The 16,923-nt window shown below is 40.5% G+C and overlaps 1 protein-coding gene across 1 annotated transcript; it reads left to right on the forward strand.

The window, feature by feature from the left end:
* The first annotated feature begins 9,149 nt into the window (after nucleotides 1-9,149).
* On the forward strand, nucleotides 9,150-14,709 carry LOC104099948 (uncharacterized). The gene is made up of 2 exons (XM_070190506.1): nucleotides 9,150-9,491; nucleotides 14,635-14,709. The coding sequence occupies exons 1-2, from the start codon at nucleotides 9,150-9,152 to the stop codon at nucleotides 14,707-14,709; spliced, it is 417 nt and encodes a 138-aa protein (XP_070046607.1).
* The last annotated feature ends 2,214 nt before the right edge of the window (nucleotides 14,710-16,923 follow it).

A 16,923-nucleotide genomic window follows, 5' to 3' on the forward strand; every position in this document is an offset into this window, starting at 1 on the left:
TTTGACTAAGCTGTATCTTGTAACCTCCAAAGAGTTGTATCAACTAGATTATTAATTGACGAATTATATTTCTTTCAAATACTTTCCTTTAAATTACTAATGTATGATTTCTTTTAGCTAATTGCTTCACCCGAATAGTTAATCAATCATTTAGACTCCTTATTCCCGTAATTTGCATGCTCACTTAGAATAATTATCCATAATTCGATAATCCTGCAAAGTTTAAAATTCGGTCGGGAATCACATTTGTGGACCTCGAAGAGTGCCTAACACCTTCTCTTTGAGGTAATTTGATCCCTTACCCGATCTTTGATAATATGGACTAGCCAAAATAGAGTTATTTGTAAATAGGTGCCCTAACGTAACTCAAATCATTAGGTAGCGACTTTTCTCTTTTAATACCCATTTAAAAGTGTTTTCACACATCGAAACCCACTTTTGCGAGAAAACAGGGTGAGATAGCATGGCAACTCTACTGAGGATATACTTAGGCTCTTACCATATAGAATTTATGCTTGTGTGAATTATTGAACTCTTTCATGTACCTCCTCTTCTCATCCTTTTGTTTGCTCGAAGTTTCTACATCATGAACCTCCCTTCCCCATCTCCTTTATTTGCTTCATTATGCTTTTGAATTTTTGTAAATTATGCTAACTTTTTCCTTTGCCTTTTCTTTTCCCTTTCTCTCTCACTTATTTTACCGGATTATTTAATACTGCTTTCACCATATAAATAACTTGACTACGTGTTATCATTTTCGCATAAGAATGTTTTTGGCATCATGTTCCACTCATTCCAATTATCAACATAGAGGCGCTTGATGAGTGTCCATTCTTTCCGTAAATACCCTTGTCAAATTAGAAAGTCTTATTAACAGTAGACTAGTCGATCAACAGTATAGTCAATGGCCCCGTGCCTTTTCCTCTCATGTAGTCCGCTTGAGAGTATCAGTCTAGACCCTTCTACAAACCCACTCTGATTGAAAATGTGCACACATCATGTTAAAACCTAGGATGGATTAAATACCCACGTCTTAATAATTTGTTTAGATGAACCCTATCCAAAGTCCGAAGGGATCTCTACAATTCCGAGGGAAACATTCAAGCTATGTACATTACTTGAAGAAAATATGCTAGCGTGTTGACTGTTATCAAGTAATTAATCAAATCAGGAATGGGTAGGGCTAACCCTTGTGTTTGATGTAGAACATGAAATTCCTAGGTTCGGCATGGTCCAGAACATCCCACCTCTATTGACTGATTGGTGGAACGACCTCATACCATGTGACAGGAATCATGTAAGAGGGGTACTGGGTAATTTACCATCCTTGATGGACATCCGACCAAGCACAGAACTAATTGTGGCAGGCACCAATTGGTATGAAAAGAGGGCTGTCCATGGGATATTTTGGGTTTGTTGGTGCCAGAAAATTGTTCACCTCATGGTTTTTTGAAAATGTTTGGGTTCAAGAAGAATGATGAGTTGGATTGCTTAAAGAAGTCCTACATTCCCTTTCACTTTATCTACGAACGGTATGGACATAGAAAATTATACCGTTTGTATCATAAGGAATTGGCCATCACCTCTGTTAGATGGGTTCGCTGTCGAGTTTATATCTTTATAGTCTACTTCCTGGGTTTGTTGATTTTTCTAATGCAAGGAGGAAACATTCACACCCGTATAGCTATGGTCGCCAAGACTATGATGGAAGGAATCGAGGGACAAAACTACACTATTGTTACTATGATACTAGATGAGATGTATCAAGCCTTAGACAGATGCAAGCATGGGGCTGGATATTTTGATGGGGGTAATATTCTGTTACAGGTTTGGTGGTTGGAACATCTTCAGAGAGGAGACTACCGTCAAGAGTTCCTTTATAGGTCGTTGAATGATTACATCGCCAGTCATCATCCAAAGAAGTTGACGTTCGCTCCCGATATATTCGCAAAGCCTGCAAATGCTGAAGGATGGATACACCTTTTCAGCAATATTATTGACAAACAGGTACACTGGATGTTTGAGTGGTTTCCCAGCAAAGAGTTCATAATCCGATCCAAGAAGGCCACTCATTTGGTATTGATCGGGTTGCGGGGCATTTACCCTTATGCTCCAATTAGGGAGAGGAGACAAACTGGAAGGAAACAAGTTATACCCCAGGTATCCAATATGACTCAGTACAAGGCCGACTTCAAATGGGATGTCATTCCATTCAAGTTCAAGGCCCATCATATGTGGAACCAAAAGCTCATTGTAGATGGAGAGACTATAGAGCCCGACAAGTATCACGCTAGACACATGTACTACTACCTGTCGTGGCTAGAGGATGACATAACCGGGGATGTCAAACTGCGAATCAAGCTAAAAGGGAGGATCATAGACGAAGAGGTCCAGGCTCGGGTAAATTATAAGAGGTTGTGCAAGAGGGTCTTCGAATTTGAGGCCAAACACTTGGAACAACATAACACAGACATGGAAGCAACAAGGGAATGGAAGGAGATCGCAAATAAGTCGACAGAGAGGTTGGAGCACTTAGAGCAAGGGTATATGGAGCTGGAAGGGAAGATGAGGAAGAGGCTCTAGGACTGCCAGGGTATGGGCTATGATGAAGGATGGAATCTAGCAATGGCTTACTTATTGCTCGACATGCGCGACCTTGGGAATGTGATCGATGGGGCCAAGAAGGCGAGGCATGAAGAAGGTCCATCTGGGACCAAGTAGAATGGGGGAGTTTTTTCTTGTTTTATAGTTATATTTCGTTTAGCTTTGATGTAATAAGGCTTTATGCCATTAGTAACTCTATACTATTATTTCGATCAAGTAATATATTGGTTTTATTTATTTTCGCATTAATAGGATGAAGCAACGTTGGCATAAATTTCTCCAAGTCTACTTGTTGTTTAGGCCTACCTCGGGCGCATAGAGGTCCCCAAATTAGGACGCGAACCATTGTATGCCTTATATGCTATTTGTTTAAATACTGCAAGACTCTTTTATTTTGTCTTACTGACTTGCCTACCTTTTGTTTTCTTTCTTTTGATTATTCTCATTCCCAAAGGTTGGTTTGTGCACTCTGGCAACATCAGCATACCACACCAGATTCAGAGGTCCTCCCCCTCCTAAAGACATCAAAAGCAAGGGTAAATGAAGAATTGATGGTTTGAGTGGCAACAAGAAAGACAATGCTCCTATGGCAGAGAATGTTGAAACCTCAGATGGAAGAAGTGCATCGTGGGTAGAACGAACTAGTTCTATGATTAGGGCAGAAGATTTTGGAGTTATAAGGCGAGCTCGAGCAGGTCCGCAACCTTGCCAGCCTCTCCCTCACCTTAAACATCCATGACATCAATCACCAAAATACCACCACTTAAAACCATACACAACCCTAGAATCCACAACCTCAAAATCCACAAAATCCCCCTACTACACAACAATACCACAACTGCATACTCCCACAAAACCTAAACCACCCACCACTACAAGCTCCTCAACAATACCCTCATAATACGACCCAATACCCGCAAACCGCCACCTACCCCACTCCTCAAAATGTACCACAACCTACCCATGATCCACCTCAGGCATCCATCAATGAGCACCCATACACTCAAGTCCCTGAACCCACCAAAGAAACCCCATATATGTGGAGACTCTACGATACACCTCACAGCAAACGCTATGCACGTCTGAACCTGCCGAGAAGGACCTACTCATCAGGAACATGGCTAAAGAGTAAAAGAAGTTATTTGGAAGGGTCCAGAGTGTTGAGGGAGGAAAAGGAATCGAAGGTTTGAATTATGAAGATTTGTGTATCCAACCGGATGTGGAGCTACCTGATGTCTACAAAACCTCCGAAGTTTGAAATGTTTGATGGCATTCATGATCCCAAGGAGAATTTAAGGACTTACTGTGATAAACTCATGGGCATAAGCAAGAATGAGCAAATCTGCATGAAGTTGTTCATGCAAAGTCTCACTAGGGATGCTTTATCTTGGTACATCAATCAAAATCCAAAGAAATGGCCTAATTGGGTAAGTATGGCATCCGACTTTATAGACAGATTCAGGTTCAATACGGAGAATATACCAAATGTTTTCTATACACAAAATGTCAAGAAGCAACCCACGGAAACCTTCTGTGAGTATGCCACCCGTTGGAGACCAGAAGCTACTAAGGTAAGGCCATCGTTGGAAGAAGAACAAATGAATAAGTTCTTCATCTGAGCTCAGGACCCACAGTATTATGAGAGATTGATGGTCATAGAGAATCTCAAGTTCTCCGACATCATCAAGTTAGGAGAAAGAATTGAAGAGGGTATCAAGAGTGGCATGGTTACCAATTTCGAAGCTTTGTAGGCCACTAATAAAGCTTTGTAGTCTTAAGGTATTTCTAAGAAGAAAGAAGTGGGTGTCGTGATGGTAGCCCAAGGGTCGAAGTCTCCCCCCACCTATCAAACACCACCACCAACATATCATCCCTCACCACCAAAATACCATTATCCTGCTACCTCCTACCATACCTACAATACCCAGCCAGCCTACTATCACTCATCTCCACCTACCCGACAAAACTACCCGAAACACCGACCCAACTTCAATCGCAGAAGCTCCTAGACAATACACTCCTCTTGCGGAACCAATAGCCCAATTATACGAGAGACTAAAGGCCGCCAGTTATGTCACTCCCATTCCTATAGCCGCGATTGAGAACTACTCTCAATTGGTTAACCCCAACAAGACTTGTGTCTATCACTCAGGTATGAAAGGGCACACCATTGAAGAATGTCTCATGTTGAATGATAAGATCCAGACGTTGATTGACACTAAGGTGATACAGGAAAAGGAATCAAAGCCCAATGTCCGCAACAACCCCCTTCCCGACCACAGGGGTGAGAGAGTAAACATGATCAAGACTAATGAAGAATGGGACCAGGAAGGATCCATCAGTCTTATTTGAGAAGGAGACATTGCTATGACATTCCCTGTCACATTCTCACCAATTGTGGTGCAAACCAAGGCACCGTTCGATGTTGAAGTGGCTATATCTAGGCCACCATTCACTATGATGGTAGCTCCATCGCCATCCTGCCAATCTAATATTGTTCCATGGGATTATGTAGCAGAGGCAAGAAGAAAAGGGAAAGCTAAGATGGAAGAAGCGGGTGCTGCCCAAGTAATCACTAGAACAGGCAAAGTCTACACGTAGAAAAATCTCGCCCAGGTAGGACAAGTAGGGAGACCGCGCCAAAACCACTTGTTGTGGAGATGGGTACTGATGATATTTGGAGAAAGATACAAGCAGAGGAGTATTTTGTTGTTGATCACTTAAACAAAACTCCTTCCCAAATATCCATCTTGTCATTGTTGCAAAATACAAACACACACAAGAACGCCTTGATGAAGGTATTACGCGAAGCTTATGTGCCTATTGGCATCACTAGTGGAGAGATGGAAAATATGGCAGGACAAGTGCTGGAGACACACAAGATCACTTTCCATCAAGATGAATTGCCACTGGAAGGTTTGAGTCATAACAAAGCATTGCACATCACCGTGCAGTATGAGAAGAAATTTATTGCTCGAGTCTTGATTGATGGGGGTTCAAGTCTGAACATATACCCTCTGACCACCATGAAAAGGCTGGGTATGGGCATACATGAGATACGGATGGAAAGCATGAACTTGAAGGCATTCGATGGGTCCTAAAGAGCTACAATCAAAGAGATTGTCCTGAGTTTAAAGATAGGCCCGACCATGGTCAATGTCGAGTTCCAGGTACTAGATATCTCTGCGACCTACAACCTTCTATTGGGACGACTGTGGATACACATGGCTGGGGAAGTAGCTTCTACTTTACATGCGGCCATGAAGTTCGAATGGAATCATCAGGAAGTGTTTATTCAAGGAGACGGAAACAATCCCATATGTACCAACCAGATCATACCAGGTGTTGAAAATAGAAGGAAGTTAGGTGGAGAGACATTCTATAGTATCAAACGAATAAACACAATCGAGAAGGGACGATGGTGGAGTAATAAGGTGCTAAGCATGCTGCTTTGGTTGGGGTATGATTCGGGCTGAGACCTTGGCCCCAAGCTTCAAGGGATAACAGAACCAATACGACTGCATACTCAGGACACCACTGTTTGGTCTCAGATACGAGCACACCGTGGAAGAATATGAGGATTGGTCACCACCATGGCATGATTTTGTATTATCAGTTGCCTAAACCCATATCGCCATTGTACTAGACATTTTAAAAGGCCGACGTGATTTGGGGCTCTTAAGAAGATGAGATCCAAGCTGGCATGAGGAACCTGTTTCAGAATGAAGAAGATATGGATTGCAATGTGATTTTTTGGAGGAGGAGGAATATCTTGCTATCCAGATGGTAGGAGATGGAGTTATTCTAAGGAACTGGACTGCTGCACCATCTCGGGCTCGCTGAGCACCTAGGTAGCTTTGGCAAAACTAGCATAATTTTCCTTTAAATTGTTTTCTGGAATTTAAGACATTCAGTATTTTATTTTGAAATAAATACTCGAGATATTGAGTCGTGTTTGTTTGACATTTTAAGTTTTAAATTAATGCATTTTATTTTATTTATATTATCATCTCTTTGCATTCTTTTTAGAATAGCTATTTCATATCCTATTGAATCTACAACTCTGACATGTAATGAGACAACGCAACACGATGAGGGTGATTCAGAAGAATTGGAAAATGATATAATACTTGAGAAAATTGTCAGGGAGGTATAAGATTTTGAAAACAAACCAAATTCCAACCTTGAAGAGTCTGAGGTAGTTAATTTGGGGGATTCTGAAATAGTCAAAGAATATGAGTACATTTTCGCATGGTCTTATGTCGACATGACAAGGTTGAGCACATCCATAGTGGCCCACAAGCTACTTACCAACCCTATGTGTCCTCCAGTAAATAGAAACTTGGGAAATTCAAGGCAGATATGAGTTTAAAGATAAAAGAGGAGGTTACCAAGAAGATCAAAGCCAAAGTCCTTTGAGTGGTCGAATATCCGATCTAGTCAGCCAATATCGTACCCGTACCAAAGAAAGATGGGAAGTTCAGTGTGTGCATTGATTATCGAGATCTGAATAGAGCAAGTCCTAAGGATGATTTTCCACTACTAAACATACACATCCCGATCGACAATTGCGCCAAGCATGAGCTCCATTCCTTTGTTAATTTCTTTGCATGAAACCACCAGATATGGATGGACAAAGATGATGCAGAGAAAATGGCCTTCATCATGCCATGGGAGTGTATTGCTATAAGATGATATCGTTTGGTTTGAACAACGTCGGGGCTACCTACATGAGGGCCATGACCACTCTCTTTCATGATATGATACACAAGGAAATAGAGGTTTACATGGATAATGTCATCATCAAATTGAAGAAGAGTTGAGATCACATAGCAAACTTGAGAAATTTTTTCGACCGCCTGCGGAAGTACAACTTGAAGCTGAACCATGTGAGTTATGCTTTCGGGGTCCCTGCCGGGAAGTTACTAGGTTTCATCATCAATCATCGAGGTATTGAGATCGACCCGTCAAAGATCAAAGCCATTCAGGATTTGCCACCGCCAAGGAACAAGAAGGATGTAATGAGCTCCCTGGGTCATCTCAACTACATCACTCATTTCATAGCACAGTCGACGGTAATCTGTAAACCAATCTTCAAGATGTTGAGGAAGGATGCTACAGCAAGTTGGAGTGAGGAATGTCAAAGGGCCATCCATAAAATCAAGGAGTATCTGTCCAAACCTCTTATGCCGGTACCATCAGAGCCTGGGAGACCTTTACTACTATACCTATCCATGTTGGATGGAGCCATTGGATGCGTCTTGGGACAACATGATGAGACTGGAAGTAAGGAGCAAGCGATATACTATATGAGTAAGAAGTTCACGCCCTACGAAGATCGGTGCTCACTGTTGGAATGTACATGTTTCGCTGTCACATGGATAGCCAAGAAGTTGAGGCATTATTTTTGTGCATACACCACATACCTAATATGGAGAATGGATCCCTTAAAGTACATTTTCCAAAAACCTACGCCTACTAGTAAATTGGCAAGGTGGCAAATACTGCTAAGTGTGTTTTAAATCATCTGTGTGACTCAGAAAGCAATCAAGGGGCAAGCATTAGCCAATCACCTGGCGTAGAATCCTGTGGGCGGAGAATACGAACCATCAAACATGTATTTTCCCGATGATGAAGTGTCTTTCATAGGAGTAGATATCATCGAAGCATATGATGGTTGGAGAATATTCTTTGACGGAGCAGCAAACTTCACGGGAGTGGGCATCAGAGTTGTCCTAGTATCAGAAAGCATTATCCGGTATTTGCCAAGCTCAGATTCCTATGCACTAACAATATGGTTGAATATGAGGCTTGTATTCTGGGACTCAGGTTGTCCGTCGACATGAACATCCAGGAATTACTGGTAATCGGTGATTCGGACTTGCTAATACATCAGGTACTTGAAGAATAGGCCACCAAGAATGCAAGAATACTGCCATACCTACATTGTGTGCATGATATGATCAAGAGGTTCACAAAGATAGAATTCAAACATGTTCCTAAAATTCAAAATGAGTTCGCAGATGCATTGACCACCCTATCTTCCATGATACAACATACAGACACGACTTATATCGACCCCATCCCAATGGAGATCTACAAGCAGGCTGCCTACTATGCTCATGTTGAAGAAGAATTTGATGGGAATCCATGGTTTCACGATATCAGGGAGTATCTGTAAAAAGAGAGTACCCAGAAGGTGCTACACATACTCAAAAGCATACACTACGAAGGTTACCTAACCATTTCTTTCAGAGTGGGGGAATTCTATACAGATGAACTCCCGACATGGGATTGCTAAGATGTGTCAATGCCAAGGAAGCATCCAGACTGTTCGAAAATATACATACCAAGACATGCGGACCTCACATGAATGGGTTCATTCTAGCCAAGAAGATACTGAGGGTGGGATATATTTGGATGACCATAGAAACTGATTACATCAAGTACGTACATAAGTGTCACCAGTGTCAGGTACACGTTGACATGATACGAGTACCACCTAATGAACTCTATGTGACGAGTTCGCCTTGGACTTTCGCTACATGGGCATAGATATCATTGGCCTAATTAAGCCTGCTGCCTCCGACGAACACAGATTTATCTTGGTGGCCATTTATTACTTCACCAAATGGGTTGAGGCTGTATCTTACAAAGCTGTGACAAAGAAGGTCGTAGCAGATTTTGTTCGGGACCATATTGTTTGGCGATTCGAGATGTGCGAGTCAATCATTACTGATAAGGTTGCCAACCTCAACAGTGACTTGATGAAAGCCATGTATGAAACCTTCAAGATCAAACACCAGAATTCTATCGCATATAGGCCACAAATGAACAGAGCCGTAGAAGCCAACGACAAAAACAATAAGAAGATACTAAGGAAGATGGTAAATAACTACAACCAGTGGCACGAAAAGCTACCATATTCTCTGCTTGGATACCGCACCACGGTCTGAACATCAACTAGGGCAACTCAATATCTATTGGTCTATGGTACTGAAGTAGTTATACCCACCAAGGTGGAAATTCCTTCCCTACGAACCATATAGGAAGTCGAGCTTAGTGATGCAGAATGGGTGCAAAGCTGCTATGATCAGTTGGCTCTCAGTGACGGTAAAATGATGAACACGGTGTGTCATGGTCGACCTTTCCAAAATTGAATGTCAAGGGCTTTCAGCAAGAAGGTTAGATCGAGGCAATTCATATTGGGGCAACTGGTGTTGAAGTGGATTTTTCCACATCAGGATGAAGCAAAGGGAAAATTCTCGCCTAACTGGCAAGGTCCTTATATGATTCACCGAGTGCTGACAGGGGGAGCACTCATACTGGCAGAATGGATGGAGAGATATGGCCAAAACCTATCAATTTAGACACATTCATAATATATTATGTTTGAGATTGTATTTTCACTTTCTGCTTAATGTAACATGAACGACACTTGACTTGATTCCCATTTAAGAGGGGATACAAAGCCAGCCCTGTGGATTCGGTCATATTATATCAAAATCTTTATTCCCCTTTGTGGTCGGAAACTGGGGCAAGATTTTGAGCTTCAACAGATTTAATGTAATCACGTCAAGGATCACCAAAAGAATATTTTCAGAAGTATTCGTCAGAACTGGGGCAGAATTTTAAAGGAGTCCTCAAAATTCCAGGATAAGGACGTTACAATGTCTCAAGAGCGTGTCACAGTCTATGATACGGCAAAGCTATTTGTTCTATACATCATCACATATTTTAAACAACTGCATTTCTTACAACTAATTAACTGTAAAATGCGTATTTTCAAAACTCCATCTTGTAATAGCCAACGCTACCCAGACGAGCTCAAGCGCAAAAGTGCCAAGCTAGAAGCAAGGACGGAACGATGGATCAAAAGCATGAACCAACCTTTCCCCTGACTTAAAAATTTTCTTTAGATGCAACTACAACATTATCAGAAATATCCACAAGGGATATACAACAACACCACTATCTTTACATATATAGACGCTACCGAGCCCATACCTAACAAGCTAAGAATCATTTTCCTTTCTCGCATTTACTCAAGGCTAATCATCATCGTCTCATCATTTGCATAGGGCTAAGCACTGCCCTCATTACATTTTAGGAGGTTAAGTACTGCCTCCATCATTGCATAAGGCTAAGCATTCTCTTTCTATGCATAGGGCTAAGCACTGTCCTCACTACAACACTTGAGGCTGAGCACTGCCTCCATCATTGCATAAGGCTAGGCATTGTCTTTCTTTGCATGAGGCTAAGCACTGCCCTCATTACATTGCATGAGTCTAAGCGTCACCTTTAGGTGAATAGTGATAAGCATTGCCCCCATTACATTGCATGAGGCTAAGCATTGCCTCCATTATCGCATAAGGCTAAGCGTTTCCTTTCTTTGCATAGGGCTAAGCACTGCCCTCATTACATTGCATGAGGCTAAGAACTGCCTCTATCATTGCTTAAGGCTAATCATTGCCTTTCATTGCATAGTGCTAAGCACTGTCCTCATTACATTGTATGAGGCTAAGCACTGCCTCCATCATTGCATAAGGCTAAGTGTTGCCTTTCTCTGCATAGGGCTAAGCACTGCCCTCATTACATTGCATGCGGTTAAGCACTGCCTCCATCATTGCATAAGGCTAAACACTGCCTTTCTTTGTATAGGGATAATCACTGCCCTCAGTACATCGCATGAGGCTAAGCACTGCCTCCATCATTGCATAAGTTTAAGCGTCGCCTTTCTCTGCATAGGGCTAAGCATTGCCCTCATTACATTGCATGAGACTAACCACTTCCTCTATCAATGCATTAGGCTAAGCACTGTCTCCATTACTTCATAAGGCTAAGCACTGCCTTCACCTTTATAGGGCTAAGCACTGCCCTCATCTCATATAAGGCTAAGCTCTGTCCTCCTTCATTCTCGCGTATGACTAAGCATTACCTGTTTTCTCTATCGAATAATCAATATCGTCGCATCTTTACATTTCATGGGCTGAAATATCACCACATTGTCCAAAGGCATCGTAGTCTGAAAGGCATCATCTTCATAGCCCAAGGACAACATTCAATGGCCTAAGGATCTCAAAACTTCATTTCATTACCATGGGCTTCATAGTCCAAAGGCATCGTTTTCATGGCCCTGGGACACCATTCAATGGCCTAAGGATCTCGAAGCTGCATATCATTATTCAAAGGCGTCATAGTCTAAAGGCACCATCCTCAAAGCCCGAGGACACCATTTCATAGACAGCGAATCCTTCATCATACGCTTCATAGCCCAAGACGTCATGGTCTGAGGACATCATCCTCATCGTCCGAAGACAATTTTCATGGTCCAACGGGATTATGCATCATGTCTAATTTTCCGTGATGACTATATATATATTCTTGCATGCATCGTGTTTTAAGTTTTGCAGGTAACTCGGAAGGTAACCGTTCTACAAACAGGAGAAATCCTCGCTCCGGTTTTCGTTCAAACATTCACATTCCTTGATTGTCTCTAAGCAACTGCTAATCAACAATTGATTACCTTCTTTTCCATAACCATCCCCAAACATATCGCCCCATGCATCCGTAATGATCAATTTCGCATTATTGTTATCCATGCCATTCACTCGAAATGTCAACTATTTACGACATTGTCCTACCTAGAGAAAATCATTCTTCGAAACATATAGTCTTTTCATAACAACTCCATCGGTCTCGTCTGCAGTTGGATCCAGAACTATACGTGGCCTGATTCCCGTAAAATCAGGGATATGTAGGCAACTCAAGAACTAGGGTTCATCCCCCATATTTATAAACATGCATACCCCCATCCTCATTTATTTGGACAATTTATTATCATCTAGATTTCTTTGCACGATAATTCTTTCATCATTCCTGGGTAAAGAGGGGCAACTATTGATACTCAGTTTTGCCTAGCTATTGATACTCAGCTATTGGGTAAAGTATTTCAAGGTATTTTTAAATATTTTTGTCAAATATTTATTACAAGATTTCCATACAAATAATTTTATCCTTTTTTAAGCTTTTAAATTGATTTTTAGCATTTTAATTAGCAAATACTTTTTAATTACTCCTTCAAATTATTTAGGGGTGATTAATTTACCTAAAATGATTTATTTTTATCCTCATGTATATTTTACAATATTTTACTTCATTTTGCAATAACGGCCACTATTTTCTCAATAATTGTCTTCATTATGCTATTTAGGTCAAAATAACTCTTTTATATATTTTTTCAATTAGAGTCTATTATTTTGAAAGTACTAATTTCAAAACAGATTTTTATATCATTTTATAATCATTTTTTAATTTTATTTTTTATTAATTTTCATACTTTAAAATTCCAGCCCAAAACTATGCTAAAAATAGGATCAAAACCGGCCCAAAGCCAAGGCCCATTAACCCCTGACCCAATACCAAACGACCCCTTAGTAAACCTGGCCGGGACCCCTTTAATTGACCTACCCCACCATCTTTTAAATCCTGGTATTCGATCTCAGATGATCAACGACCCATAGTAACCCCTCTATTTTTTAATTACCCAAAACCCCTAACCCTAATCCCATTCTCCTCCACCAGTTGCCCTCACACGCTCTCATTTCCCACATCTCTCCTGTGAAACCCTAGCCGTCTTATCCCTAAATATTCTCTGAATCTGGCCACGCCATGGATTCACTTCATGATTCACTTACCTTATTCGTGATGCTTCACTATTACATACGCGTTCGTGGTTTTACTTAGTACTTGACCTATATTTAGCAAATACTACCTTTCAAGAACGGGCCTGATTTACTTTGATTTTGTAAAGATTTGGACGATGTTCCATCTATATACACCCAACAAGGAAGGATTTTTGTACCCCTGGTTTGATTTACAACCATTGGACCCAACCAGGGTTTGAAATTCTTCTATCTCCTTTATTCGCTCTGTCACTGATTGCACGCGATTTTCTTTCCATATTTCTATTTGATTGATTGTTTTCCATGTTTGTTTGATTGATTAAACACTATATAAACCTCTTCCCCCAATTCCCTTGGGACGGACCTGAATCACTAATCCCTCTCTCACTCGCACTTGCTCTATTTTGTTTTGAAACTATTGTGTCCAATTATTCAGTGGTTGGCTGAAAGCCAAGGCCACTATTGTATTGTCAACGATCTTCTCCGGTGCAGGCACTACTTGGTGCCCTTCTCGAGACTCTTGTAAACTCTGAAACACTGGGGATTTGGGGTTCTCATTGTTCTTTTTCAATCACTGTTGTTTGAGCCATTGCTAAAGCCCCTAACATTTCTCATTACTTGCTCGTTTAATTTGCCACTGGTTAGTGCTCTTGAGTCTCGCAATGTTATTCCATTTTTCTGCTTGTGTTCATATTCTATATCCTGCTATTATTGGAAATTCTTTGAGCCAGCATAATTTCGATACTATGCTACCTTTGTATGAAAATTTGTTTATTTCTGCAATTCTAATGTTCTCTAGCATCAAACCTGTCTAAGTCCTGAACTTTAGAACATGTTCGCTATGTGTATTTTACCAAGTTGATTTATGACCTTCTTAGGTTTACCTAGTTATTATATCTATGTTTAGCTTGAGTTCTGCATTTTTTTTCTGTTATGAGTTCATGTTCATTCCCTGTTTTGAATTTTTCCTCAAGACCTCTTTATGATGACTGATGTTTGCCCAGAATCCTAAAAATGCTAAGTTTCTCATGTCGAACTAAGTAAATGCCTGTAAACTATTTGAATCATGCCCATCAGTTTGCTTGTTTGGCTACAAGATTAATTGTGACCATGTCTTCCTTAGACTTCCATGTGGAGACATTCGTGTAAAAACTGCTCCCTTCTTTAGTTCATTATCATGACTCGCTTAAATTGACATGCAAAGTCTCCTATGTCTAAAGTCCCACTAAAGTTAGTTTTGGACCATGTTTGCTATGAATTTCTGCTTAGTAAACCTTTTTCTATCCTATGATGTTCAAACCTGTCATTGTGAACCTGTTTATATGTGTGCCATATGTGCCTGTAGGTGATCCTGTGTAACCTATTTGTGTGTCTTTTTTTGGAAATCTTTGCTCTTGTTAGCTACAGTGTTAAGGACTAAATGCATAGGCCTTAAAGTTGTTTGGTTAGCCTAGTGTGTAGTTTGTCACTTGTATTTTTATGGCTGGTTTGGTATTCAATAGGTAAGCAAGGCAACTGTTTTATTGTTTGGGGCTCACTGTTGGGCCAGTTTTGGTACTGAGATTTGACGCATACTGACAGCCATCTGGAGTGTGGGCCTGCTCATCTACATAGGGCTCCAAGATTAGTTGAAGGCCCAAAAGCATCCCTGGGTTATTTTGTATTTGTGTTGGGCCTATAATTGTTCTATTTAGGCCTATAATTATTCTATTTGGGTTTGTATTTATTTTATTTGGGTCTGTAATAACGAATAATGGGGAAATTAGTGAAAGGGGGTTGGGGTACTCTAATTCTTGCATGAATGGGTAGAAAGCATGCATATAGGGTTTAAATACTTTTTTGCTATCTTGTTTGCAATGCTCTACTCCTGTGAATTGCTTTCATATATACAGCATGCTTATAGGCAATCAACCATGCATATTCACCTAGAGAATATGATATAGGACCTTAACTAACTCTAATATTGATCTTGTCAACAAGACTCACACTATGTTTATAAAATATGCTTATAGGATTCAAATTGACTTCGTTTGCTACTTGCTTGGACTGTTTTACTTCTGCGTATAGACAACATGCCTATAGGACTCCGGTTTAAGTAATTGAGACTGTTTACAATTGTATGGCTTGCCTAGAAATCATGACTACAACTTAAGCTTCTAAAATAACAATCACTCTTCCAAATCAATTTCAAACAGCTCGTAAACCGAAACCAACTACACTCACAAGTCACAATATATCATGTGAAGCTACTCAAGATCTCAATCCACAAAACGAAACAATAAATCTCAAAATGACCGATCGGGATACATGTATACAAGGGATGATCCCTAGGTAGGATGTATGCCTATGTGTATGTACGACCACGGTCCCACATGTAATACATCATCCAAATAATTATCATGACCAAATAAGCATCAAAACCAAATCACATTCTTTAAGATGGGTAATAAAACTCAAGTGGTCATACATCAATATAAGGCATAACACAAGAATAACAAGTATGTATGTGTGTTCGTAACATACGTGTGCCTTCATCTAAACCTAGTATAGTAACAATTTGAAGAATAGTTCATTACGCTAAAAATAAGGTACCACTACACTCAACATTAACTCTGGCATGGTTTATGGAGCTCGCGTAGTCAATCAATTGAGTAAAACATAGAATCAAGTAGAACACACAACCAAACAAGACATAAGAAAATCTAAAATCTACCATGAGTATGATTACCCATGGCACATGTATATTCACTCATCACCTTATATATACACAACCCCTGCATGTAGCAAACTATACCAATTATTAGGAAAAATTCCCTCAACCAAATCTAGGCAACACACTTACCTCATCCGGGCTAGTCTAAGGCTCCAAAATCGTATTTCCTTGAGAAATCACCTCTAACTGGCTCAAATCTAGCCACACATCAACCAAGGAAGTCAACCAAAGTTATAGGAAGTAATCCCAATCAATAAAGTTTCGATCTTTGAATAATTCCCAAAGACTCAACAAAATTCAACCCAGGCCCGCATGCTCGAAATCCGGAACCAATACCAAAATCCGATAACGCATAACCTATTGAGTCCAAATATTTGATTCGATTCCAAAATTGAGTCCAAATAGGTACCCGAATCCCCAAAATACACTCTCTTAAAGTTTAGGTAAAAATTCCAAATTTCATCTCAAAATTCCATAATTAAAGTGTATAAATCAATGGGAACAAGATATATAATCAAATCAAAGTAGAAATTCTTACTAATAAAAGGGTTGTGAAAATCCCCTCCAAAATTGCTCTTACCGAGCTCCAAAACTCAAAATAGTGAAAAATAGGTTAAACCCTCGAAAATATATCCCGTCGGGCATCATTGCACATGTGCTCACTAAGTCGCAGGTGTGGAGTCACTTCTGTGACCAAACATTTGATCCTGCAAACACCCAGCCCACACGCCACACTCGCTCCTACGATCATGTTTCAGCAGAAGCAGCATCGCAGGGGCGACCAATCTACCGCATCTGCGATCCTTCCCCAACATGACCAACATGCACATTTACGCAAAATGCACTGCAAAAGTGGATTCACATCTACACAACCACACTCGTAGGTGCGACGCGGCAGAACCCATTGTTCCAAGCAACCCC

This window comes from Nicotiana tomentosiformis, chromosome 12 (genome assembly GCF_000390325.3).
Source record: "Nicotiana tomentosiformis chromosome 12, ASM39032v3, whole genome shotgun sequence".
Classification (NCBI taxonomy): domain Eukaryota; kingdom Viridiplantae; phylum Streptophyta; class Magnoliopsida; order Solanales; family Solanaceae; genus Nicotiana; species Nicotiana tomentosiformis.